This window comes from Trematomus bernacchii, unplaced genomic scaffold (assembly GCF_902827165.1).
Source record: "Trematomus bernacchii unplaced genomic scaffold, fTreBer1.1, whole genome shotgun sequence".
Classification (NCBI taxonomy): Eukaryota; Metazoa; Chordata; class Actinopteri; order Perciformes; family Nototheniidae; genus Trematomus; species Trematomus bernacchii.
Window position 1 is genome coordinate 14,499,645 of NW_022987739.1, and position 27,196 is coordinate 14,526,840.

At 40.5% G+C, this 27,196-nt stretch overlaps 1 protein-coding gene across 1 annotated transcript in view; it reads right to left on the reverse strand.

The window, feature by feature from the left end:
* The window catches only part of hmcn1 (hemicentin 1), an 80,585-nt gene that overhangs the window by 34,729 nt on the left and 18,660 nt on the right, over positions 1 to 27,196 (reverse strand). The window contains exons 2-27 of the mRNA XM_034147735.1: positions 26,645 to 26,715; positions 24,660 to 24,818; positions 24,456 to 24,578; positions 23,401 to 23,572; positions 22,180 to 22,286; positions 18,125 to 18,245; positions 17,739 to 18,002; positions 17,490 to 17,634; positions 16,651 to 16,772; positions 13,923 to 14,192; positions 10,789 to 10,930; positions 10,542 to 10,669; positions 9,804 to 9,917; positions 9,321 to 9,479; positions 8,248 to 8,439; positions 8,068 to 8,163; positions 6,563 to 6,690; positions 6,338 to 6,482; positions 5,027 to 5,139; positions 3,568 to 3,727; positions 2,646 to 2,805; positions 2,374 to 2,501; positions 1,618 to 1,869; positions 1,163 to 1,258; positions 760 to 954; positions 472 to 602 (exon numbers count right to left, since the gene is read on the reverse strand). Of these exons, the coding sequence (XP_034003626.1) occupies positions 472 to 602; positions 760 to 954; positions 1,163 to 1,258; positions 1,618 to 1,869; positions 2,374 to 2,501; positions 2,646 to 2,805; positions 3,568 to 3,727; positions 5,027 to 5,139; positions 6,338 to 6,482; positions 6,563 to 6,690; positions 8,068 to 8,163; positions 8,248 to 8,439; positions 9,321 to 9,479; positions 9,804 to 9,917; positions 10,542 to 10,669; positions 10,789 to 10,930; positions 13,923 to 14,192; positions 16,651 to 16,772; positions 17,490 to 17,634; positions 17,739 to 18,002; positions 18,125 to 18,245; positions 22,180 to 22,286; positions 23,401 to 23,572; positions 24,456 to 24,578; positions 24,660 to 24,818; positions 26,645 to 26,715 (3,893 nt within the window). The remainder of the gene's footprint in view (positions 1 to 471; positions 603 to 759; positions 955 to 1,162; positions 1,259 to 1,617; positions 1,870 to 2,373; positions 2,502 to 2,645; positions 2,806 to 3,567; positions 3,728 to 5,026; positions 5,140 to 6,337; positions 6,483 to 6,562; positions 6,691 to 8,067; positions 8,164 to 8,247; positions 8,440 to 9,320; positions 9,480 to 9,803; positions 9,918 to 10,541; positions 10,670 to 10,788; positions 10,931 to 13,922; positions 14,193 to 16,650; positions 16,773 to 17,489; positions 17,635 to 17,738; positions 18,003 to 18,124; positions 18,246 to 22,179; positions 22,287 to 23,400; positions 23,573 to 24,455; positions 24,579 to 24,659; positions 24,819 to 26,644; positions 26,716 to 27,196) is intronic.

Below are 27,196 nucleotides of genomic sequence, written 5' to 3' on the forward strand. Positions count from 1 at the left end.
GCCAGCAAATTAGATGTTACAACAAAGTGTGTGGTCACTCTCTGTTCTTGCATCAATTTATCATAATTATTCTGTCATGAATACTTTGATTGTGCTGCTACTATGGCTGGCTGGTCAGGTCAGTTTTCTTGGACAGTGCACCCTGTAATCACAGTTTATTCCGTCTTTATGAGAATTTTTATTAAAAGATGACAGGTCATGAAAATGTCTGATTACTGCTATAGTTTTGTGAGCTAAACCTTGTTGATTACTTACTCCGCCACAGTTCAAGTATGGGCAAAGAAAATTATAAGGCAGCATACTTATACTTATACTTATATAAACTTAATTTGCCCCAAATGTGTGTATTTACCTTTAAAAGTCCTAACATTTGAATAAAACACAGAATCTCCTCAGTGTTGTAAATGACAACTGCAAACATTGTCAGTATGAAATGTGTGTTAACAGCTTAGTCAATGGCACTTCACTTACAGGAGTCCCATCCTTGTACCAGGTGATGACAGGGGTCGGACTTCCTATGACATCACACACCAAGCTGGTGGACTGACTCAGGACCAGCGACACGTTGCCTGGTGTTTCCCCGTCACGGATAAGTGGGGGCACTGTGGAGGTGTCAATGAGGAGTTTTGAGCATTAGTTTCCAAGAGATGAAATGTATGCAAAACATGAGATAGAAGTAATACTTCATTTATAGATCAGTAAATAACTTAAAAAGGTTTAAAAAAAAGTCAGAGGTCAGAAGAATAGAGAACTGGTCACCGTTAACTTTGAGCTGGTACTTCCTCTCAGTGGATCCAGCATCATTGACCGCAGCACAGACGTACTCTCCGTTGTCCATTGGCGACACAGAGGCCAGAATCAGCAGCGTACCGTCCTCCAGGATGGACACGCCGGGCTCATTACCTGACAACTCCTGGCCATTACGCATCCATCGGATCACTGGCTTAGGAAGGCCTGAGAGAGTGAAGAAGCATACAAATGAAAACAAATTCATTTTAAGTAACTATATTGTGTGTTTTACTAGACAAAATCCTCAGCATTTGTAAATAAAAGTGTATACTTTAATCAAAAGTAACTTTTAATAGCAGTGTAGGTTATGTTTTGTTCCTGCAACAACAACAACATAATTATCAATCTACTTCTTGTTCAGAATATAAATTACCTTTGGCAGGGCAGGGGAATGCGATTCGCTGGTTTGCAACTCTCTCCTGCAGCGGACTATTGAAGGGCGGCTCCAATATCTCGACCACAGGGGGTACTGGAAACCGACAATCACATAATCAATGACAAATGTATACTGCAAAATATATTTTAACACACTATAAAGCACATTCAACAGTTTTAGTATGCATCTTAGAAATATATATGCATTGAATAAGTCGCCATTCAAACAAAGAACTGCAAACTAAACTGAACTTGTGGTACATTGTGTCATATTTCAACATGTTTACAATACAGTCATTATTTATAATAATTTCAAATTAGAATTGCTTAAAAAATACTGCCATGAAAAAAAAGTACAAAATATAATGTGATGTTTCTGAAACATTTCAACACACATAAACATAATGAACACAGTGCGAGCACGTTAGTTGAAGGACATGAATTGGATCCCACCTTGCACCAGCAGCCGGACTCGGGCCTCGTCCCTGCCTGCGGTGTTGGTGGCTATGCAGGTGTAGGTCCCTTCGTCAGCCAGACCCACGTTTCTAAAAGCCAGGCTGCCATCAGGTGAGACTTGGAACCTCTGACCATCTCTTGTCCAGGTGAGGGTGGGCTCCGGGACCCCTCTCACCACGCAGGGCAGCTCCACAGGGTACCCCATCTGAACCTTCATTACCCTGGGGCCAGCCTGGATACTGGGGGGCACTGCAGGACAGAGGACCAGATGTAATAAGGTTTAGATGGAGTTATGTTGCCCTGGATGTAAAGATTGTATAGTTTATGTTCTACTGTCATTCAGAAGAACATCATGTTATCCCAATGACAGTATGTCTTTACTGCAACTTCCTCAACTCTCTTGGCTTATGTGTGATTATTGAATAGGATGTTTTTAAGAATTCCAAATGATTTCATTACGTTAGATCATGTGATTTTCTTTTAAGGGGCCATAGAGTGCCTTTATTTATAGATATAGCATTAAAAGGGGGAGACAGAGGGGAGGAAATGGCCTTATATTATTTTGAGCCAGTGTCGAACCTGTAAAGGGCAGCTGATACAGTATATGGGCCGCCAACCCGTCCTTAGAACAAATAGCCTTAGACAAACTCATATCAGTGCATTCATAACATAATAAAGGTTATACCACTGTTCAGTAACCCTCAATAACATCAATATTAAACCTTTGCTAGAAATTCTGATCTCTGAACTTACCCAAAACACTCAGATCAATGAATGTTGTCAGGTTGCCAGCAATATTCGAGGCAACACACACATAAAGCCCACTGTCTGACACTCTGGTCTCCAAGATCTTCATAGAGCCCGAGGAAAGCTGAGTGTGGCTGTGAGGAGCACAATCAGAAACAGAAACAGCAATAAACTAAACTGCAAAGTGAAAAATTGCTTCATTACTAGACCTCAGCAGTGCACATGGTGTTGTTGGATTATCTTTCAAAGAAATCAGTGCTGTGTTCTGTATGTGTTACCGGGGAGAGAAAGGAGAGATGAGCTGCCTCTCCTTGGCCCAGCTGATGGTGGGAGGGGGGACACTGTGGACCTCACATGGCAGAATGGCGTCCTCACCCTCAACCACCGTCATTGGCTCAGCTGAGCCTCCAGCACCACCGACACCGGATCTAGGACGGACTACACACACATAGACAAAACAGCAACTCAATTCAAAGGCCTTAGATTAATGTGACTGTTACACACAACATATGAGATGCAAACAAAGAGGGTTAATTAAAAAAGAAAAAACAACAACAAATATTTGTTAAAATTGGCTCTTGTTGAGTTGAGTGTGTTATATAGTTCCTTTATTCAGTACGGTATTTGCCATAGCTCATTGTGCATTTATGTGCTTTTACATATCCAAAAATACAAAGTCATACAACACAGTAACCATGATGTGAGAAAAGCAATGTTCAGAGCAGCTTCCTTTAAAGGTTGTCAATTGAGGAAGTGAGGATAATCAAGCAAAAGCAATTGTTGGTAAAAGTGGTCCATAAACTGGCCACAGATAATAAAAAAACAATGGGAGCGGTTGAGCAAAAAACATGGACAGTAAAACTGTGAGGAAAGTGGTCAAATTACTTTTTCCGCACCTATAGAGCCATGGAAAATGGGTGTGAGTGAGAGCAGTTCATTTTCAGAAGTTTGGCCTTCAGAACGTATAGGAACGGGCATTTACTACATTGGACCTGCGTCTGGACATGGTAAACTATAATTAAGTTGAAAACAATTATCCAAAATTAAGAATAGCTGTTTAGTTGTGTCAAACATCTATCCTTTATTAGTGGAGTAACTTTTTTGTTGTAAAATCTGACATGATTAAAGTTAAATGCTACTTATAGGTCCTAACAGACTTGTCCAGATGTTACTTAGCATTTAGCTGGTGGTGAGTTTTACCATAGACAGTGAGCTGGACCTTCCTGGCTGCATGGCCTGCAGCGTTGGTAGCTGTGCAGAGGAACTCTCCAGTCTCGTTTCCAGAGGGGGAGGTGATGAGGAGGCTGCCGTCAGAGTCCATGGAGAAGGCTGGACCACCCAAGTTCAGCAGCTCCCCACCCTACAAAAGAAACCACAGCAGGGAAAGGGCAGGGGCCGCAGTTTGTTTCATTAACTCAGCTTTATTAACACTCAAGATGGTGACCAGGAAACAGGAAGGCTGTGTGACCTACTAAGCGTTCTTAAATTGATTATTTGATTTTCTCTCTTCTACTTTTGAATGCAAAGGCTTTATATAAAAGTGTTATAGTTTGTTATAGTAAATGTGACGTCAGTGCATCAGGATTGAATCATCTCTGCATTGTCCTAACTTGACTTGATTGATGTTATACAGAACATCAAGGGAATCACATTTTAACAGCTGGTGCAAAACTTAGCAGGGTCTAGTTTTATATGTCCCTGCAGCCCTGTTCACTTTAAACGCATCACTTTTACAACTCAGAGAAACTAGTGAAAAATGGAAAAAAGGGAGGAACTGTCCATGAACACACATTTCACAGGGACTTATTCCGGTGTGAACGCGATCTGCTCTTTAGTTCATCAGAACTAAAGAGTTCTGATGAACTAAGTTCTGATGAACTAAGTACGGCAAAGTACTTGGTGTGAAAGCGCCTAATGGCTTACAGTCCACACTAACACACAAAAGTGCGCATGTAAAGACGAAGAACACATCCTAATGCACAGAGGTAGAGCTCATTTCACAAGCATCCCAAGGCAAACACACATATCCTCACAGAGACACACAGAAATGTTCCTTTTATGTGCCATTGTCCTGCCAGAGCCCATCAATAAAGTAAGTATTGTACTAAAATATAAATAGAAACCCTGACTTTTGGCAACACAAGGACCTGTTCTCTTGTAGTTCAAAAAGTAGATTCACATCTGGATTTTTTAAAGTCGAGCTTATCTATGTCCAAGACTGCACAGCTACACTACACGAATACACATAGTAAATGTTTGGAATGTTAATGAGCTGCACAACAGCATTCACTTAAAAGTAAATAGTATATTTGTGCAAGGATTTGTGATTCAAGACATCATATCATTCCTTTTTGACATGTGAAGCTGTCATTTCATCAATATTTCTATAGAATGTGAAGACATTGCCTACTTTGGTACTTTGGAGAAGGAGCTTTACTAATGCTGCATTTTTGTGGAGTTCCAACTTGGGAAAAATAGACCAAATTGGATGAATAATGTACTTTCATGTGGTTTCCCTCGTTCTCCCTTTGATTTTTTTTCCCATTTATGGAGAGAAATTAAGGTCTTTAGTTGCAGGAAATGAGAGCATCACCGCAATCACAGAACTGGCTCTTACTTTGGCCGACTTTCTACTAAGATAGGTAATGCCAACACATACCTTGGCCCAGGTAATGTCAGGGGGGGGAACTCCACTGGCACGGCAGGGCAGAGTGATGGGTGTGCCCTCAATTGTGTTGAACACCTGAGGGCCATACTGAATTGTAGGAATTACTGCAAACATAAGAAGAAGAAGAAGAAGAAGAAGAAGAAGAAGAAGAAGAAATACACAGTAGGTTAATATTTTTGTGTGAATGTTCATGTGTTTAGCTCTTCTGTGTGTTTTTCTGTGTGTGTCTCTTGTCCCTCCCTCCACTATCTGTCTTTTTCTTGTTGTCTTTTTACACCACCAAGAATCTGCAGAAAAGATCAGCCCTGGGAGGCCTGGAGCGTCTTCTTGGAAATAAAAAATGTGATTCAACTAAACAACAAAATCACAACAAGCGTACACAAGTATTGCATGTCGTTCTTCTTTCTGTACTCTTTGCATGTATTTAGCGTTAAGTAGCCTCTATGGAAAGTATTTCTAATAGGTTATATCAAATGTAACTATTGTCAGAGCTACATATTGTAAATGTCCAGTGTTTTGTGAATGGACAGCTGAAAATGGCTGATTTCATGAGGGAGATTTGATGTACTTGCTGCGGACAATTGAGACTTAAATTGTTAGAATCTGGCAATGACTGACTTTAGTCTAAATAGAGAACACATTTTCCCCTTTCACTGTGCTCTAAATTTCGCTATCACCTTAAGCTGCTGGTTTTAATGTTACCTCAAAGATAATCCTATTCATGAGGGTTAACAGCCCTCTGCAGGGAAAGGAAACATTTAAGTGGCACATTGACAAGAGGAGGAGGTAACAGAATAAAAGAAAGAGGAAAAACCGAGGGGACATTTCATATCCAACAAAAAATGTACAATAGGCCTTTTTCATCGAAGATGTATTAGCATTGACTTGGAAGAAAAAGCACAGGGAATGTTAACATTAAATGTTAACATTAAACCTCATTAGACTCATTTACATGAGGTGCCCCAGTATGCACAATACCAACCTGGAAGTATAGTGTGTTCTAATCCATATATTACATGTTTATAAACTGCTTATAAAAGTTTGATAGGGAGACTTCATAAATGTTTTGCTAGACAGAGGTATAAAAGCACAAAATACATATTTATAATGCGCAAAAACCATGCATTTGCATTACACCCCTTTCTAATCAGCAGAAATATCCCATCTCCAATTATTTATTCAATGTATGTCCAGCTAGTGCTCAAAAAGTACCTGGCAGACACACACATTGTGTTTGTCATCATGTGTGTGAATATGCATGTCTGTTGACAGTTGGTTTGTATGTATATTTATGAACATTACCATAGACATTGACAGTGGTGGTATGGTTGGTGGCCCCGATAACGTTTTCAGCCAAACAGATGTAGTCACCAGCATCATCCAGCTGGACTCTTTCAATATGCAGACTGCCGTCCCTCCTCACTGTCAGATACTGGTCTGAGGTCACCTGAAAGTTATTTTTGGGAAATTGGTTAAACAAAAAAGACACGGAAAAACAAACTGTACATTTTCTCTTTGAGTACTCACCAGGCCGTAGTTGTGTAGCCATTGCCTCTCAGGCAGCGGATTCCCAGCCAATAGCACACAGGGCAGAGTCACCTGCTGGTGCTCGACCACACTGAGCACAGCCGGACTCATGGCAATGACCGGCGACACTGCAGATACCACGCAAACAATTATCGTCACAGGAAAACTCACCAAGACAGTCATAACATGCAGAAATATGACAGATGTTTCAAGAGTGGTTGTATTTCATTAAAAAAAAAATATATATATAGTAATGATCAAATGTCGTTAAGTCTCACTCCATGGCAATTCCTTCAGTGTCACTAATCATACTGACTCATCAGTACAGTGACATTGGCCTTGTTAACCTGTATTACTATTCAAGTTTGCTGCATTTAGTCCTTTCTTGTTCTCCTTATCTATGTATTGCATCTTTTTATTTACATATTTTGAGTTGGGGCATATGTTCTGTGTGTGTATTTGTGTCTATATCACACATACTAACAATACAGCATATATTTATTTCTACACCTGCTTTAAGTATCAACACACCTATATCTTCCTTCACATGAACAAAACACATACATGAACACATACACACACGATGACATTGCATAAAATGTTGTCTAAATAGTTTGGCGTTGTTCACACAGATAATGATGATGTCATCTGTGGGGGATGTGATAGACAACAGGGTGTCGTCAAATTAGAAGACCGCCCTGACTGGACTGAGAACACAACCTCACACACACACACAAACATGCACACACACACGCATGCCAAGTTCATTGTGCTTTATTTCCACCACAGCCCAAAGAGGCTACTTAACCCGTGTTTCTGCATTAGGTGTGTGTGCTTCATGAGATATATTGTCAGTAGGGAAATGGGGCAGTGGGGCAGTAATACATGTCATCTGGGTAGGTCTGTGGTTTGTAACCTTTGCCCCACATATAAGAACTCTGTGTGTTTCCAGTGTAAAGAAAACGGTGAAACAGAAAAAGTGCTTAACAAGGCCCATGTGTTCAAACACACCCACTGAAATGTGCTAATGAACTCACACTCACGTGTAGGACCGAAACAGAGCCTCACACTCACAAGAACATACAGACAGGAGGAGAGTATGTTGTTTTAGAAAATGTACTGGACATGGAGTGTAGATATGATCTCTGATTTGACACACACAGAGAAAACTGCATATTCAGCCAAAGGTTATACAAGCATGCGTGAGGGACTGAGTGTGTATTATCATTTTGTGCTCCACATGTCTTCGAATTGCAAAAGACCTACAGTATCTGAGCACTTTTTCAGATCAGCTACACCTCTGTATTCCTTAATGTCCACTAAACTATAATCCATTATCAATGATCAATTAATAATAAATCACAGAGAGCCTACATCTAAATAAATAAATGCCTGCTTTATTCTTGAATTACCAGCACTGTGAATCCTAGCATTCATTTAAAGATTAAGAGACACTACTCTGTGAGACAAACACATAGGCAAGACTTTTTAAATGTTGCACTTACCCAGTCCAGTCACAGTGATTCTGGCCTGGGCCTGGATCATGCCGAAGTGGTTCTGAGCCTCACAGATATACACCGCCTCATCCTCCACCCACAGCTCTGAGAGAAAAAGGGATATTTAGGCGTAAACATAGAGCACTTATGTGTCTAATATGTATTCACATATACCACAGAGGAACTCACTGGTGATACGTAGGGCTCCCGTGCTCTGTGTGACCGTGCCATGTGTGCGGCGCCTGTTGAATATCGGAAGCCCATCCTCTCTCCTCCAGCTGACCTGTGGTTCGGGGTGACCTTGGGCGAGGCACAGCAGGGTCACATTGGAGCCGATGTCAGACCCCACATCTGATGGCTCTCGGGTGAACTCGGGTTGGGCTGGAACATTCAAGGTGAAGATGGGAAGGTCATGGTTTAGGAGATTCCTTTACATCTTTATCGCATCCTACAGACAATCAAGCTGTCCATCATGTAAGCTTGGGATGTTCATGACTCATTTTAGGACCAGATGCTTCTAAGTGTTCAACATAAATTATACAGTAAATAGAGATTATTTTTTATTTCATTATCAAGTATTATTACATGGATTAGTTGAATACTCGATTCTGATTGGTCAATTCGATCCTTTTAGAGGTTGATATGACAGTAGAACAGACCACTGTTAAGCACTTTAATGACCGTTTGCTAAGGAAGATCAAGAGAGAGAAAGGAAAAGAGGTTAAAAGACAGAGTGCTAGACATCAGATAAATCAACTGAAGCCGACAGACAGGAAGTAAACACTTACAGGAACACGGTATGGGCTCTGTCATGTTTAAGGACTTGTTATTGGAAAATAAACTGTGAACAGACTTGGGCAGCCACAGAAAACATAAATCAGAGCTGCCTTCATTGTAAATGCAGTTGTTGTTGTTGACGGAGTTCCAGCCGTTGGTGCGCCGTGGAACCGACTTTTGCGGAAGCAATGTGACCATTTTTAAGTCAATAAAATAATTTAAATTAATATTGGGAGTCAAGTCGTTAGTTTGTTTAGCATGTGGCCATGTAATAAGCGGGATAAAGTGCAGCGAGGTGGGCATTATTGGAAAAAGAACATACAACAGGGTGATCACGGAACATTTAGGGGTTCAATATGTGACATCTGGGTATGCACAACGGTGGTAAGGCAACACAAGTAGTAATCTACCCATTTATTAAGATCTTGTTATTGGTTCATAGTACTGAACAGTGCGTTTACAAGGTTAACTAAACTTGGTCTCACCTCCAACATCGAGAGAGATCTTTGCTGACGAGGTGCCGGCAGCATTGACAGCTGCACAGGTGTAATCTCCTGCATCCACATCCTGCGTCTCCTTGATGGTCAGAGTACCTCCTAATGCGTCCACTTCCAAGAAGGATGATGAATGCAGCTGGACATCACCTAGCATTAAGAACAAAATCCATCAGAGGAGGGTGGTTAGCTAGTTTTTTATATGGATTGTGTAAGCAAAAAGGGAGGGAAAATCTAAACTTCTCAAAACTCCTGTGCAATAAATGTGTATGTGATTTGAATGGGGTTATATTTTAACTCCACGCTGCAAACTGAATTCACAAAATAATTGCGCGGCTTTTGCATATGCCAAGGATGCACAATTCACAGTGCTTTCAGTCGTTGCAAGTCATTCTTCATGAATTCTTCTAAGCTTTAATTACTTTTAACAAGCATATATTGTTTTGTTGTACTTCATTTATTTTCACCGGTTACCTTTGTACCACAAGATGTCAGGCTGTGGGATTCCAGATGCAGAGCAGGCCATCACTGTGGTTTCTCCAATGCCAATGAGAATATCGCTCAAAGCCACTGTCACCACCGGAGATTCTAGAAGAATTGTTGAACAATAGACCGAACATCAGTATGATATAGAAAGGAAAATGAGATGCAGTGCATACTGTATGGAGGTGCTTATTGCAGATTAGGTTCAGTTACATTACATTACATGTCACTTGTTAGACGCTTTTATCCAAAGCGACTTACATACATTCAGTACTGTGGACAATCCCCACAGGAGCAATTTGGGATGAAGTGTCTTGCCCAGGGACACAGCGACATGTTGACTGCAGTGGGACTCGAACTTGCTATCCCCTGATTCAAAGTTCAGCGCACTAAGTTCAGCGCACTATGCCACTGAGCCACAGCACTATCCCACTGAGCCACGGCCTCCCAGTTCAAACGTTAAGGCTTTGTTAATTGGTTATCCCAATTTGGGATACATAAAGTATATATCTATTTATATATCCATCTAACCCTAAGAATTGACTGTAGATATGAATGATTGTCTGTAAGTATGTGCTACCAATGACTCTCCAAAGAAAATATGGTTAAGCTAATTATTCAGTCTGAGTTTTGCTTCTATTAAACCGTAAAATGACCCTGCTGTGTGACTGATGAACTGTTATGTACTTTTATCTTAATAATTGTATGCATGTGCTCTGTGGCACTCACCAATATAAGTAAGGATGGAGGTCACTGTGTCAGTCCCAGCCTGGTTGCTGGCCAGGCAGCCGTACACTCCTCCATCCTTTTTCTCCATGTTTCTTATAACCAGAGTGCCATCAGGAGTCATCTTTTGTCTGAACACAAACAAGATTCACAATTTATTATTTTTATTTCAGCGTGGTCAAAAATGGAAGAGAGAAGAAGTAGCAAAAACAAAAATCTGCTTATGTAAAGTATGAACGGAGGACTTCACCTGCTGGTGGCCATGATGAACATGTCGTTGTGGGTCCACACGAGACGGGGGGGAGGGTATCCGCTGGCCGAGCATCTGATCCTTTTTTCCTCTCCTGCTGTAAAGCTTTGATTCCAAGGCTCTACCGAAACCCTGGGCACCTCTAGAGAAAATAGAAGGAATTCAATAATATTTCTTTAAAGGACACCTATCATGCTATATTTAAATTATATATTGTAGGGCCATACCTATATAAGGTATATTTATACGTTACTGTTTTCAAAATACCAAACAGATCATGCATTTTAGCCATGCCTCATTTCGCTCTATTTGCTGTTCTCCAGCCCTGTTTTTGCAGGGGGCTGATTCTGTGAGCTGCAGCTGACCACGCCCCCCTGCTGGAGAGGGGAGCGTGCTCTGATCAAGTCAGAAGAGGGGGAGAAAAATAGATCTCCGTCCTCCGTGTTTTATTATATAGAGTCGTTATTCATTTGTTTTAAAGCTCAATAAATAACAAAGAAGACCTTTGACCGGCACTTTTCTAATTTTGTCCGGAAGATTTAAACTTTAACGGACATCTTGACTGGCGAAAGAAAACCTAACTGAAGCTCTGCCGCACGGTCCCCTCGTTCCTTGGAAGAAGCGGAGAGGTGGGTGTTTGTCATCTGCTGGTGGACTAACCGGAGAGAATTACAGTGCTTGCCTCAACGGGGAGGGATTGCATTGAATTACAGCAGCAGCAATCCCTCCCCGTCGAGGCAAGCACTGTAATTCTCTCCGGTTAGTCCACCAGCAGATGACAAACACCCACCTCTCCGCCTCGGGGAGGGAGAAAAAAAGCCACAGCGGAGAATGAACAGAAGGGGAACCATGGCAACCATGCACGGGAAGTCTTCTTCACTGCTTTTGTGGCAGACTACAGCGCCACTTACAGGCCTGGCATATGTACTACAGCATCTCCAGCGATTTCGAGCGGCAATGGCCGGCCGTGGCCCAACCCCACATTCCCCTGATAGGTGGAGAGTTGGCCCAATAGCCGTAGCGCCACCGTCCTGACGTCAGGACAGTGTTCAAATCTGGATCAGTTTTTATCAGATCCGTTGCAGCCCCTTTTTTAGAGATTTGGGTATGGAGGAAAATAGAGAGGGTTGTGTTTTCTGACACTTGGTGAGTTCCCTGGAACACCGGGGACACATTTAAGTCAATAAATAAATTACATTATTCCGTAATGACATAAAGGGATTTATTTGTAGGTATTTATTTATTTTCCTATAGAAAAACATGACAGCGTCTTTGTGATGGCTGAGGGTAAGTACTGAGTAATTACAGGATCAAAAGGGTGACGCACATACAGCAGGTGTGAAGAAATATATAGATTTTTGCACTTATGCTTAAACTTCAAACATCGGTGATGAAGTTTTGAGAGAAATACAGTGCATTTACCAGATGCTGATAATAAATCTACATGGAACATTCATGATATATTACTACTTTGATCTGAAACAAACCATATTGATCTTAATCTCAGCGGCCTGGGCCTCAGGCCTGTGCTGATCTGTACTGTACAACCCAGAAAGTACAGTCGTCAGAACAACTCTACGATTTATAGCCAGCCGGGCTCACCTGTTTCATCCTATTCGAATGTAACCCTGCCCCTAGGGGAGGTAGCGACACCCCTGAGTTAAGGAACAAGGAGGTTCCTGAGAAGACACATTGTTTTTTTCTGACTCAGCAGCATTAATGTGTAAGAAGCCTGTCTTTAGCGCTCCTTCATTACCCGCTCCATCTTTCCCCCTTTCTTCCTCCCTCACTCATCCGCACTCACTACCACTCAAAATGCATCCTCCTCCTATCTCAACTTATTCTCTTCTCTGACTCTTTCTTCTAGTCAACTGTGGGCATTCACAATAGCACTTTCAGGTTGTTTTCTAAAAATCTCCCTTTAAACAAAAACATTGAAAACATCGACAAAATTGAACTTCTCCCTATTTCTGTAGCATGTGGCCATGCACTCAGTTCCACTGTGTTCTGTCCAAGTGTTGTAAGATGTCAGCAGACTTTACTCACTTCAAAGTGAGGCTAATAACTAGGATGGGACTGACCAGGGGGTAATTAGGAAAACCCAAGGGCCTGCTGACAGCTGTTTTACACCGAGAAAGAGATAAGGCCAAAAAATAATAATAATGAAGAAACAGTAAGACATTGGTATGAGAAAAGAATAGCAAAGAAACATGTGACAGGATAATGTGAGAAATGACAAACAGCGAGGTGATATGAAAAGACAAAAATATCCTGTGAAGTATAAAGGGTCAGCTGTGCAACTGATCATGCAGTGAGACAAGCACAATTATAGAGTTCCCCTCACAACCTGTCTGTAGTTCTGGTAATAAACCTAAAACTTTTCAATATGTGTCACCGAGGTTTAAGTCAGGCGGAACTTGTTACGTAGTCCCATTTAGGTCAAGACAAAAGGTCAGCTTAAAGTGACGTGAAGGAATTTCTTTTTTATTCTAAAAGAGAATAAATTACATGTTTTTTCCTTAGAGCATTAAAACCTGGCAAAGCACATTGAAGGAGGCATTTAGGAGACAATGAGCAGCATTGTCTTTGAATTAACTTTTTCTGGGACAGAAGGTGGTAAAACAAAGTAAACACTGGATTGAATTGGATTGTGCAAAACAAAGTTTGTCCACTGTTCTCTCTTATATTTCTTTCAACTCTCTAAAGGTCTTTGTCGTCCACGGGTTGTGGCTGAAATCTTCAACTAATAGCTTACTGTAGTTACTACGTTAGTGCAGCCTTTGAGACAGGCATAAATCATTTTCACATGTCCCAGAAAGCATTAAGGTGAATTATAGGCAGCAATGGAGGGAAGAGGGGCGGGGGCACTTGGGAGACGATCGTGTATTTGGGAAGGGGGTTGTGTTTGCCAAGAATCCTGTTCCCCCACGGTGTAAATCACACCAAAAAAAAGTCTCACAAACACATGTAAGCACACACCCACCCCAGTTACACAATTCAACTGTAACCTTGTAGCCCCAGGAAGCCAATGTGGGCCACTACGTACTTGAAGAGCAACCTTCTTACCACACATTTCTGATCTTACACCTCAGAATTATATTAAAAACATGCAGATAAAAACACCCACTCCTCACCTTGCACTGTGAGGTAGATCCGCTCTGCCATCACCCCTCCTTCGTTTATAGCGCTGCACTCATACCAGCCCGAGCGCTCTGGGGTCACAGGGGTCACCTGCAGCGAGAGGTTGGACAGGACGAGGACCTGTGGGTCCAGCCGGGCGTCGTGACCCCCCCTCAGCCAGGTGAGGTTGAAGCTGACGGTGCTGACGACGTGGCAGGTGAGGACAGCGCGGGAGCCGGGGACCGCGGTCACGTTACCCCCCACTGTGATGGCTGGAGGCGGCTCTGCAGGATCAGGGCATAATGGTGTTAGCAGATGCCAGGAACTTTACATCATAAAGAAACAGGAAGTCAGAGCAAGTGGTTATTTTCCTTCTGACATTTCACATATGTAGAGGCATGCAATATTATCCAGTCATTGGTAGGAATGTTGCAGAACATAGTGATTTTTTGAAGTCACAAGTTATTCGATATTCTGCATTACAAACCTTTACTAGAGGCACAATTTCTCTGGCTATGGTCTATCTGTCTTTTGCAAGTTGAAAAATGTACTAAACAAAATCTCTGGAGTACCGCTTGAACAAAAAAGGAAATAAAACGTTTTTGTTCTATTTGTAGAAACTACATATTTAGCTTGTTTGGGACCCACCTCTTTAATCTACATGAGCAGTTTATCTTAACCATATTTCATCACCAAAATCATCACATTGATGTCTCTCAAATGATGCTGAGTGTGTTTTGGTGTAAGTGCAAGAAACGTTTTATCATCATTATTCATCCTCTTCATATCTAGTTTTTTTGTTCTTCTCCTCTATCTCCAACGTTTTCAGGGCTGAGCCAGGGAGAGGTAGCAAAGTCTTTGGCTCTGATACAGGGAGGATGCTGGGGATTTCAGCACAGCCCCTTGGGATTATGTGTGTGTGTCGGTGTGTATGTTTTGTATGTTTAAATGTGGAGGCCTGTGATTCTGTTGGGAATATCTCTGGCCCAGTAACAACGGTTGTGGTTGAGTAGGATTAATTTCACCTAATTTTATGGACGTCATCAGCGGTACATTTGGAAAAACTAAGTACCCTCTCCCCCTTTGGACTGCGAACAGGGCGGGTAAGTTACAGTATAATGAGTTACGCTCAAATATTACACGAACCATTCCTGGCTTAGTCTCTTCTCCTTCTGTTTCCAAAGCGTCTTTCAACTACCTCTCACTCTTTTTCTCTGCACTCCACCTTCTTCCTTTCTCCTTGGCATTCATCATATTGATGGAGCTCCAGTGAATTTCACAAAGCGGGAGGTTTTTTGGAAATAAACATTTGGAAAAGAAGGCTTTTACTGACTGCATTGGGACCCGAGGTGTCAGCTCTGAGGTCTCATAATGGAAAAGAATCAGATTGAAAAATAAACGCACTACAGAGAATTTTGGAAAAGGGAAAAATGTGTATTTGTTCAAGGGTATAAATCATCTTATGATCCCTCTAGTTATGTCTGCACTCAAAGCTTGTCATGACACAAATAATGTATTACCTTGATTATGAATGTTTCTGTGAGATCGTAAATTGTAATGCATTTATTACAGCGGTGACATCAGAGAACTTGTGTTTAAAATAAGCTGTTGTATTAAAACGGTGCACCCAAGTCACGGTTTTGGCAGCTAAACTATCATTACACTGTGTTCTTCTTGGTGCCTGGAACTTATTTACAACTTGTTTTAATATATTCTCCTCTTACATCATATTTACAGTCCATTGCTTTTCAAATCAGGCACACAAACCATATCATAAACTCCACGACATGATCGCTGTGGAGCATGTATTACAACATCATGTATGGGTCAAATTTTCCTTAAAGCTACATTCATTCTGCCAGAATGTAGGTTCTCTGCGTGGGATCCACAGCACGAGACTGTGAACCCTATGAAATACAACCCACATCATCTGGTGCTTAGATTCCAACCATATGTCCATAAGTAGTGTAAGTGTATGAGTTGTACAAGTGAGCATGTGAGTAAACCTATTGAGCATGACATAAACTTCATCTTATTGCATCGGTTCACTCAAGACATTTCGTGTTTTTATACAGTAAGTGTTATCTCTAAACATTATACAGTTCAATAAAGATACGTTGAAGTCCAAGGGAAATCACAAAATTGTCAACGTGTTTTTTTAAATGTACTGGCAGGCTGCCAGACTGCCATGTTGCACCGTGGGGAACGAGGGAAATAGAAAACTAACTTGCAGCCTACATGTCATGTGCAGAGAGCATGTTGTTAGTGGTATTTAAGAGTAAGTAATAAAGCAATTCGGTTGACTAATGTTTAAGCGAGCAGATATGTATGCTGTATCATACAAAAAAGAGCAATTTAATTTTAGTTGGACTTTAAATTGCTCCCTGCCCTGCGAGTAGATCCATCGCACACCAATTGCAATTTTTGACAGTCTAATACTTGCCAGCCCTAAGCATTCCTGTCTAAGAGTCCTGCCTCATTACACACAGTGATGCATGGTGGCTCACCAAACACTGTTGATAAACATGAACTACAGTATTACAGTCCATTTACAAAAGTCAACACTGCTGTCTATGTAGCATGACTTTCTGCTATGTTGTAACAGTGTCGTAATACCTAATTTGTCTTATTATTCGGCAAATGTATTATGCTTCAGTTGATTTTATGTTAATAAGATGGGTACCTAATGTCACTGTCAATAATACACCCTGTTGCCAAATGAATCTTGGTATGTGTGCTCACCTGATACATCCAAGAAGGTGTGAGCTCTTCCTGTCCCGGCACTGTTGATCGCTATACACTCGTAAAAGCCCTCATCCTTGAGAGTTACCTGGGCTATTTCCCATGATGCATTGTGAGAATCACTAGAATCAAAAGAAAGAACCATTATTTTTCACTTTTCTCGAGAATAATGCTGAAACCATTTGATCTGCTTCTCACTCAACTGGTAAAAATCCATTCAGATGTTATCATAGAGTAGTGCACAGATTGAAACACAATATGCAAGTTTGAACCTCCAACAGAGTCTGGGGGAGGGAAGTATCACCGTTTGGATCCATTCTGTAAGTCTTTACGTCTGCTGAAGACAAACTTGAAGCTATAAATATATTTGCATCAAATGTGGAAACATTATTATTGTCCAAACACGGCCGATTTTTTCTCCAGAGCTAGTAGGGTAGTAGAATGGCAAACCATAAAAGTGCTGAACAAACAGTTCTGACTAAGCAGATGTTATTGACTTTAACAGATGAATCCCACGGCACGTTCATAAAATGTGACTTTAAAAAAGTTTGAAATGGAACATGGATAAAATAACAGTTACTTAGTTTTGGCAGAGGTTTGCATTTTACAGCATGCCTTTCTCTCTCGATATTTCACTTTTGGGACTTTGGGAGGAAATGAAAAGGTCTCCCTCATCTGGATCTTAAGATAGAGGGACTGCCAGATTGTAAACTAGTTTGTGGCAAATGTGTGATTTGTGACATTGGGTTATATAAATAAAATCGGCTTAACATAACATGAATTTAATTTAAAAGACAGTCCCTGAACTGACACACATATTCCTCCCCAGCCGTGCTCACCTGAAGAGCTGATCCTCCCCGAGTCTCCTCCCATCCCGGCTGAAGCGCAGAGTGAAGGGGATCAGGCTGTCTACCTGGCAGTGGACTCCCCCTCTATGGAGGTAGTAACCTTGACTTATGGCTGGCATCAGCACCTTGGGAGCCTCTAAAAGAGAGAGAAAGACAAACAAAGGTAATCATCCAATAACAAATAACAAAGCAATCCCCCAGATCTTCATCTAAAAGTGGATGCCAACCTGCATCACTCACCAGGTATCATGCTGGAGAAGGAAACACTGGAGACTCTCTGGATCAGGAAACCATCGCGGTCATATCCTGTCACCCGCAGGAAGAAGGCCTGGTTGGGTGGGATGAACTCGGTGATGTTCCAGAGGCCGGATGGTTTGCGCTCAGGGTAATAGCGGATTGGCAACGTTTTGATCACTTCACCCTTGATTGACAGGAGCTCTAGCCTGTCGAGCCGAGCAGGAGGTAAGAGCCCGGTGGTGTTCAGCAGGATGTAAGTAGGAATTCCTGGAAAGATGTTCAAACGTATACTGTACACTTTAATGTCCCAAAGCTAAAGGTGTAAGTGAACACAACAGATGAGGCCTTTTTTTTTTTTTTTACAATTTGGTAAGGTTGACCTTACTGACCTTGAACTGGCCTAATGGAGGTCTTTTTGAAGTCCAGGGTGGGCTTTCTGGAAAATCCGGATCGAAAGTCAATGGGGCTGAGACCTGAGATGCGGACCGAGTGTCTTCCTTCACTAGAGGTCTGTATCAAAGAAAAAAGGGGAAATATAGCTTTACAGATACATACATTCAAGACTCAGACTAGAATGTCTGAAAAAGTAATGGTTATTACATCTGTGTTTATGGCTTTATTTAAAGATTTTCAAGGTTTGTATCAATACAAAAACAACCACTTTATATGGCAACATCTTCAGAAGTAATAGTTATTTGGTATAAATTGGTTTATTAAAAACCCAGGCTGACACTTGATACTGATAGGTTTTATATAACTCAGGGAGACAAAAGGAAGAAGGGTTGTTGCATCAAAGGCAGCACTGAGTGGTCCAAATGACAGACACACCACTGGGCCTTGTGTAACAGCCTTTTGTGTGCCAACCATCCCAGCATGTATAGACAAGCCATTATAAGTAAGTCAAGTCTGAGTGTCGACGCTTAACACCATAGCTTATAAAACATTCACAATTCAGAGATGACCCACTCATTCTGACATTCATGCTTTAATTAAATAAACACAACTATAATCAAAGAATTCCTCATATGTTCTTCATCGTGTGGAGGTCTTTTGAAGCTTTGCAGAAATAGAGACAGAGTAATTACAATGAAATATAGGTTGGCGAGAGGGGGGAACTCCTCGTCTTAGGTAAAATACCTTGGAGGTTTCACAGACATTGACTCATAATGCAGAATGAGGCACGCAAACCTACACTGTCATTTGCAATTGCCTGACATGAAAGAGAATGTGTAGATTTAAAATGACTGAGTTCTACCAGACATAAACTTAAATTCCCAGCCAAAAGAACACCAGCAGCAGGATGAAGCAGTGAATTAAGGCAGACACATAACACAGCTAGAGGTGACATTTCTCAAACAATGAGGTAATACCGGGACAAAAGGGTTACGCCACAGCCTTTAATGCTAATGCCGGCCATCATGAAAAACAATACATGTCGTGGTCATTAAACCTGCCCTAATGGTTGCCATGGAATTATCCTGGGTCATTAGTTGGTTGTAAATGAGGCCGTAATTAGGGGAGAGGTCTTTTAAAGGTCACAAAAGACAAGGACAGTCCCTGTCATTAAAGCTACTCATTTCCCAATTTCACACCCACACAGACAGATTGACTAGCACCGGTCTGAGATAAACCCTCACTCAGCAGAATCAGCTCACGTGTGGCTGGGGGGAGTTAAGTGGGACGGGTTTTAACGCCTGATACTTACTGATGGAATTCTTTAGGACACATGCAAAGAGAAACACTATTTTAAAATAAGGGTTTGATTTTCTTGAAAGCTGAAACAGACTCAGTATTATTATGAGTCATAACGTGACATCAACTTTCAAATTGAACACAGGCTTTACCCATCACTTTTCAATTCTAAAAACGAAGTATCTGAGATTATTTAACGGTAATATTAATCCCATTTTATTAATGAACTTCATGTAGGGCTTTGAATTGCCTTTTTATCCAAGGGTTTTAATGATTTTTTTTTAATGTAAATGTTTTAAAACAAAGTTGTATCCTATAAATCTATTAAGAAAGCCCAGTTGTTAACCATAATCTGTCAAATATAGGTTTAAGCATCAAGCAGCATAAAGGAATATGATGGAGTTAAGTTGAAGATGTTGTGTTAAGTCTGAATACATTGTTTAATATTTGTTTTATACTCTCTTTAAGTCATTTAAAATGTGCGTTCTGCTTCTTTATCCCACATATTTAGATAATTTGAAATGTTGTTTTGTCTTCAGCAGGATACCTGGCTGCTGTCTATTTACTGGACAAAATACAAATAAAAAGTGTATGGAATAGAAAAAGCAGACACAAAGAACAAGGGAATGGCAGATCTTCCTTTGAACTGTTTTTAAAATTACAGCCTTCCTAAACTATCATCATGGGCTATAAAATTCAGTATGGAGCTTAATTTCACAATGATGATGTCACAGGAGGACTCATATACTGAAACACAAATACTCACAAACACACGCACATCGTATGCACACACAAAACAAACACACACGCACAACACGTTTTCACATTTTTAACTGACAGAAGATCTGTTCACACCTGTGATAATTTCCTCTTAGTGCAAAAAGAACATTATATTATGTCTTCTGTTTTGATTGCCAATACAGAATTGGCAAATTGATTTCATATGAGTAGTATACTGTATACTGTATTTAGCACAAAGCAGCAATGTAAGGTGTACAAATATGGGCCAAAGTGTAGGAGGGTGATACAGGGGTAAGCCCACTTTCTACAGTCCAACATAACATCCAATTAAGGGCAGATTAAAATGGATCAAATTCCTTTTCACATACAATCTGTGGCCCGGGTCCTACACTGGGGTGTCATGGGCCATTACACAGTGGACAGTGAAATCTCCCTGAAGTATTTATCCACATTTCTTTCCTGGGAAGCACAGCAATAGATGAGAGGGAGATTTTGTAATCTGCAAACCAGATAGAGAAGTTTGTGGGACTGAGGCTAAGAAACAGGAAAAACAAGATGTTTTGGGACTGAAGAGAGAGAGAGAACAGAGGACCCTACTGTGCTCCTCTGGAGGAGATAATTAGAGGAGTACATGTGTTTGGAGATGCACGAGGAAAGAGAACAGTGACAGAAAGAGATTTAAGAAGAGACAGGGAGCAAGGAGAAAGAAAGCAGAATACAATCTCTCCACATCATATCTGTCTGATATCCTTCAGCACTTCTGTTACCACCTTGTTACAGCACACCATATCAATCGGCTGAAGTCTGAAAGCAAAGACCTTAACGAAAGACTTCTGATAATAATCTGATTTTAACAGCCCTCAATGTTTAACTGAGAAATGTTCTCAGCTCAATGAGCTCCTGCCAGTTTTTCGGTGTGTGAATAGAGAAAGGGCTCTGTGCACCGGTGTTTAGTGACAGACCGCAGCATGAGGCTAACCTGAGGGTTAAGTGCAGACACAGCTGGAAAGGGCTATTCTCATTATATACAGTAAATCATCCAAAGTCCAAAAACAAAAATGTATTACACATAGAATGTACATTCCACATCCATGTTAGCTAATTGAAATACCTTTACTTCAAGACAATTGAATGTATGCACACAGCGGATTTGCCTTAATGCCATTACTGCCTACAGTGAGGGGATTACAGAGGAATTAAAAGGGATAGAAAGAAGAAGAGGCACAACAAGAGGTAGACACTATCGTCTAGTCAGGAAAGTTTCACGCTGTACAAGATTAAAAAGAGTGTGGAGTGGGTGTAAACGTGCCAGAACAAATCATGGGAAATCCAATCCTTAAGGCATCCTCATCTCCTGCACTTTCCTTTGGGAGGAAACACTGAGATGACACAGTTCTTCGTCTAATCTCTTTCCCTTTAAATCACACACATAACACAGCTATGCAGAGATGAGGGAAATTTCCCAGAAAGAGTCTACAGAGAATACAGGGGCCACTGGGGCCCATTCCACAAATCACTCAGGAAAAATGCTTGTCATTTTCCAACATCTGGCATTGACAGCCTGTGCAGTCAAAAGTGTGACCCGTTTGCGTTACCTTGACAGCAGGGTGCCAACAGTTTCAACAAAACAACAGCAAAGGGTGCCCCAAACCAAATGTAGCTGCACGTGTTGACAGCAGTGGCCCTGAACATACTTTTTCTTCATCTACCTGAGGACTGTCTCAGAGCTCAAATGACCATGTTATTGTTTGCTCAGAGATGCTTTCACCAGACATCATGCATGTGAAGTTGATTACATATCACTGTATCCTAACATGCTGAAACGCTACTGCAGTAATTCAATTTAAGAACCATCCTCAAGTGCACAGCTCCCTCCTGGGGTGTCAGTTGTGATCTTATTTCAAGGTTACACTACTGCACTGCAGTAAGTCTTTTGAAATGACAGCTCAGCTCAGGGAATTGCTAAAGCCTGTAATTTAACACACATTCCCTGAAAAAATGAATTGTTTACCTTGATAGACCACATCCCAGGCATTGGGTCCTTGATGTTGACAACTTTGGCGGAGTTAGGAATGTGCAGGAGCTCAGTCAGGCCGTCACTCTTCCCCACCAGCTTCCCTGGAGGCCAAACATTAAAACATATAAGACATATATTCACCTTTACTGCAGCCTTGAGTGATACAAATCATTTTGAACACTCCTAGCATGGTTTTAAGTTATCTTAAATATTGAACGTTGGTTGTCAACATATAGAATCAACCCAGTCCTATAATAAAGATTTTCTATTATTTGTTGTACTCACTTTAACTTTACCTCTCTACTGTATTTCAGCTTCTACAAGTTCCTTTCTTCTTCACTTCCTAAATGGTAACATTCCTCTTATTCTTTAAACTCTTACTGTATGATTATCTACAGTCTAAAAAAAAGCTTCTATTTGATTTAGAGAGACTAACACCAAGACATTAAGTTTACACTAGGATTTGATATAGTTTGTCTGCTTTCAAAATCCACAGAATATCTATACTGGAAGTACCTGCATTATCCACTTGTGAATCAATATCTAACCAACATTATCAACGGGGGAATGGACTATTCCCCCGTTGATAAAGTTTACCACAAACAAAAACAGTTAGCGGACTGCTAACTGTTTTTGTTTGTGGTAAACTTTTTATTTTTGTTACATTTTTTTGTATAAAAGTGCTCGTAAATAAATGTTGTGGTCTTTCCTTTTTGAATGTCGTCACGCTTTTGGTTAATTTGTATATATAAAAGAGGGACACATTTCGAACCTAGAGTTGCTTCTGCTGCTTGTCATTCTCTTTCATTTTAAAATGATTCCCTGTAGCAAAGAAAGATACTCGTTTCAAAAGATAGTTCCTCATTGAGTGTTATTACAACGTGGAAGAGAGCCATGGATTCCAGCTTTGGGACCTTTGATTCATGTCTTAACCCTCCCTCTATTTCAATTATTTCTACCCTGTCATTTTTCAAATAAGGGCCAAATGCCCCAAAATAATCAAAAAATAAATGAGTAAAAGGTGTTCAGACGGTTGGAGATCTGGATGTTATGATGACCATAACATATGATTCACGTTGTGTTTTTTCACTTCTGTTTTTTCATTTTCTTTGTCTTCCTTCTATCTACAGCATTATTGCTAAAACATACACCAATCTAAACAAGGAATAATCTTTGACTGGCCATTGGGCTTATGCATGGTAGAACATATCATACCCTGGGGGTTCTTTATCTCAATGTTAGGTGCTAGGCCACTGAGGGCCACAGTGACTTCCTTCAGGCTGGGGTCAAAGGGTATCTGCCAAGTGTTGCTGGCCCCACTAATGTGATCAGTAGACAGCAGGTGGACCTTAGATGACTGCACCGCCTCCTCCACCCATTTCAGAACCTACAGCAAGGGAAATGTGAACATTCAGGAAATACACATCAGTTATAAGGAGGGCATTTTGTATATTATATTATTGTATAGAGGCCATATACACAATGCTAAACAAATGAAAATAACATGTAAAGAAGTATTTTTTATCATTTTTATACAATAAATCTGCCAACTGAAAGACACACACACACACACACAGAAACACACACCCCCTCAGCTGCACACAAGGTCATACCCTCAACATGTGCAAAGCTTTTTTCAGGAAGTTTCCAACATTCCCCCATGTCCTGCCCCCCTGTTTCCCCCCTGTCCCTATGGAGAACTGAACAGCTACTGTGTGAGACCCTGACCTAGACGCTATTGAACCCAAAATATGTAAAACAGGTTTTTCTTACGTGATGGTAATATGATACAGCAAATGTAAAGTCTTTGGGTAAAGCTTGGTGCACAGGGAAACATAGTTAAATCAAATGTCATACATTTAGAGAAAAACACTGCAAACAAAAAAGCTATAGTCACTCTTTTTCGTATTAAAAAGAGTGACTATAGCTTTTTTGTTTGCAGTGTTTTTCTTTAATGTTTCTAAAAACAACAAAATTAAGAAATGAAAGTAAAGCACATGAGTCTCATGCAGATTTAGATGTTATCTTTAACAGCGAAACTTTTTAAACTTTAGATTTTGCCCAGTTTTATACTGCTGATTTACACTTCTTGGAAACGTTATAAGAGCCACGGAATGCATTAATCAATCAAATGTAGTCCTGCACATTTGATCTGGATTCCAGACGTGCTCAGCTAACCTTCTACTGCAATCTCATTCACACAGCTCAGAGGTAGAAACCAGGCCAAGCATGTCTATTACAAGAACATTTCCATTCAGTGATGCCCTTACCTCATTGACTTGCTTCTTGTCTAGATGGAAGACCTGCCCAGAGCTGGTGGAGGCGATCTCCTCGTAAGCCTTGTAGCCGATATGAGTCCTGTCATCACAGTCCCCGGTCAGCACAAACACCACCTATACACACATGTATGTAAAACTCTTATAGCTATTCGTCGCTAAATCTGTAAAACACTGTAGATTGCAATGCTATCAAACCTGTGACTGCTTCTGCTGGATGAGCTGCAGGACTTCATGGGTCAGCTTGTAATCTTTGGAACGGGCGTCCGTGAAGACATAAATAAATGATCCTGGCAAGGAGATCTCCAAAGCAATTTTAATGGCGCCAATGCTCATCTCTGGACAATCCCCACCTCCCTGAGAAAGAAAAAGATATCATCAGAAAATGGTGTGCATATATCCATGTTTGATTGATTTATTAGCCTCCAACACAGTCTTTTGAGTTCTACTGTAAAAATGTCAGTTATACTGTAGTATGCAGTATAAGGTAATACATGGCCACTTTATTAATTATACTTGAACAATGATAATTTCTACAAAAACAGAAAATGGCAGTACAGTTGAATTGTATTGGATTACATTATACAGATCTACCTATTAAACCTGCTATCAAGTATATGTAATATATTATGATGATGCATTGTTAAATTACATGGATACTTTCAAAATTAAAACTATAAGTAAAACTACTATTTTGCAAACTTGCAAAACTCCGTAATGATCTGTTCACATTATTTGTCCAGATTAAAATTGTAAATACAAAAAAAAGGTTTGAATGAATCCTAGGTAATTTATTAGCATCCTTTCATCAGCAATACATAACATAAATAACACCAACATGTTGTCTTTGAAGCCTCAATGAACTTTGTAGCATTTAAAGATATGATGCCTAGACAATTGCTCCAACAAAATGACAGCCACAGCCAATACAGTCTAGGAAACAGTGTGATTGTATGTATAATTATTATTAAGTATTCAATCTGTATTGCTTATACGCTCTGTGAAGTTGTTGGGGTATAAGACAAATAGTGTCTGCAATATTGCACCAGACACATAAGGGGTTCAATAACCAGCTAGGACGCATAACCCCAAGAGTAACATCTGGAATGGACTGACCCATCAATTTAGGACATAAACGGGTGGTGGGGAGTGTTAGGTGAAGAGACAGGAATCCTCGGTCTCTGCTGGACCCTAACATCTCCCCTCTAGACAGTTCCCCACTACCCCCCCACACTAAGCCTGATAACCTCTCTGTGCACTTTTGTTCTTTTGGCTTAATAATACAGTATGAAATGCTTCTTAAAATCTTCACAGATTAAAGTAATGTCACAAGAATTTCCATTGCGAGAAAAATGCAATCCATCTATATTTTCCATGCACTCTGTCTAAAACGTATTCAGGGGTTGTCCAGGTGAAAAGGTGATAGGATGAAAAACAGACCCAGGAATGAAGCAGCTAGTGAGAGGAAGCTGGATCTCTTCCATCCTACACACAACACGCTCGCACACAAGATTAACTGGAGCACATGCCAAGGATGCACAGGAACTTGCCAAAATCTTTTTCTTCAAAGGACATTCTTATCTCTGTCCGTGTCCGTCCATCTCTCTGACAGACTTAGGCATGAAGAGTACCAGCTTTGCATTTGTTCTGCTTTGCTACACAAAAGTGTTTCGGCGCAACTTCCTTTCTTTCTCAGAGTGATTACACAAACATTTGAACTCTGTTTAGCTGTCTGGCCATTGTATGTTTTTGTTTATACATTTGTTTGTAATGGTGCAGGAAGGCAAATTAACTTGCCAAGAAGAACGTTTTTTTTATTTGCAACATAAGGGCAACATATGACCATATGAATTGAAAGGTGCCCATAAATAAAATGCATTATTATTATAATTATTATTATTATAGCCAAGTGTGATAGTTGAACCCCTATAGCTACACTATATGAATGAGGAAAACTGGGAAGATTCATCCCAAGTATATTGTAAAAATAAAGAGAAAAAAACATTGCTTGAAACGTTATTCAATGTCCTGTACACTAACCAATCAGGTGGTCTTACTCAGCTAACACATGTTTCACCCATATATCTTGCATGGTCAAGGCCAGATGACTTAATGCTACAGCGACAGCATCCAGGCTAATGCTGCTGTTTCCTTCTCTTTATGAATGTGATCTCAGAACCCACCTGAACGTACAGCTCTCTCAGCTCATCCTGGAACTTCTTGGGGTCTGTTGTGATTGTAACGGGTCCAATCTCTGCAAAAGAAACAACAGAAAGAAGCTCTGTGATTAATAGGGCCACAGGCTGAACTCTTCATCAGATGAATAACTCAAAGCATTTTTGTTTCCTAAATTCCTGTCCTTAGCCAAATATTGCTTTTGGCAGTTGTAGACCGATATCCAGATTAAAATGTCACAGTATAAACTGCAGTGAGGAAAGACTTCAGGAAAGGAAATACATTTAAACTAACAGAGAAAGGAGGGAAGGAAATGTGAGAAAGTTGCTTATAGACAGATACATTAAACATACAAAAAGATATGACATGGAAAGTTGGAATTTACTCTTAAAATGTTTATCAAGACAGATTCAGATTCAAAGATTCAATGTTTTTAATGTCATATACAGTACACAGCTACAGTGTAGTTGAAATGAAAAACTTGGGTCCCAGGTTCCTCAAGCAATGCAATATAAATATATAAAACACATAAAACACATTTTAAAAAACAATAACAAATT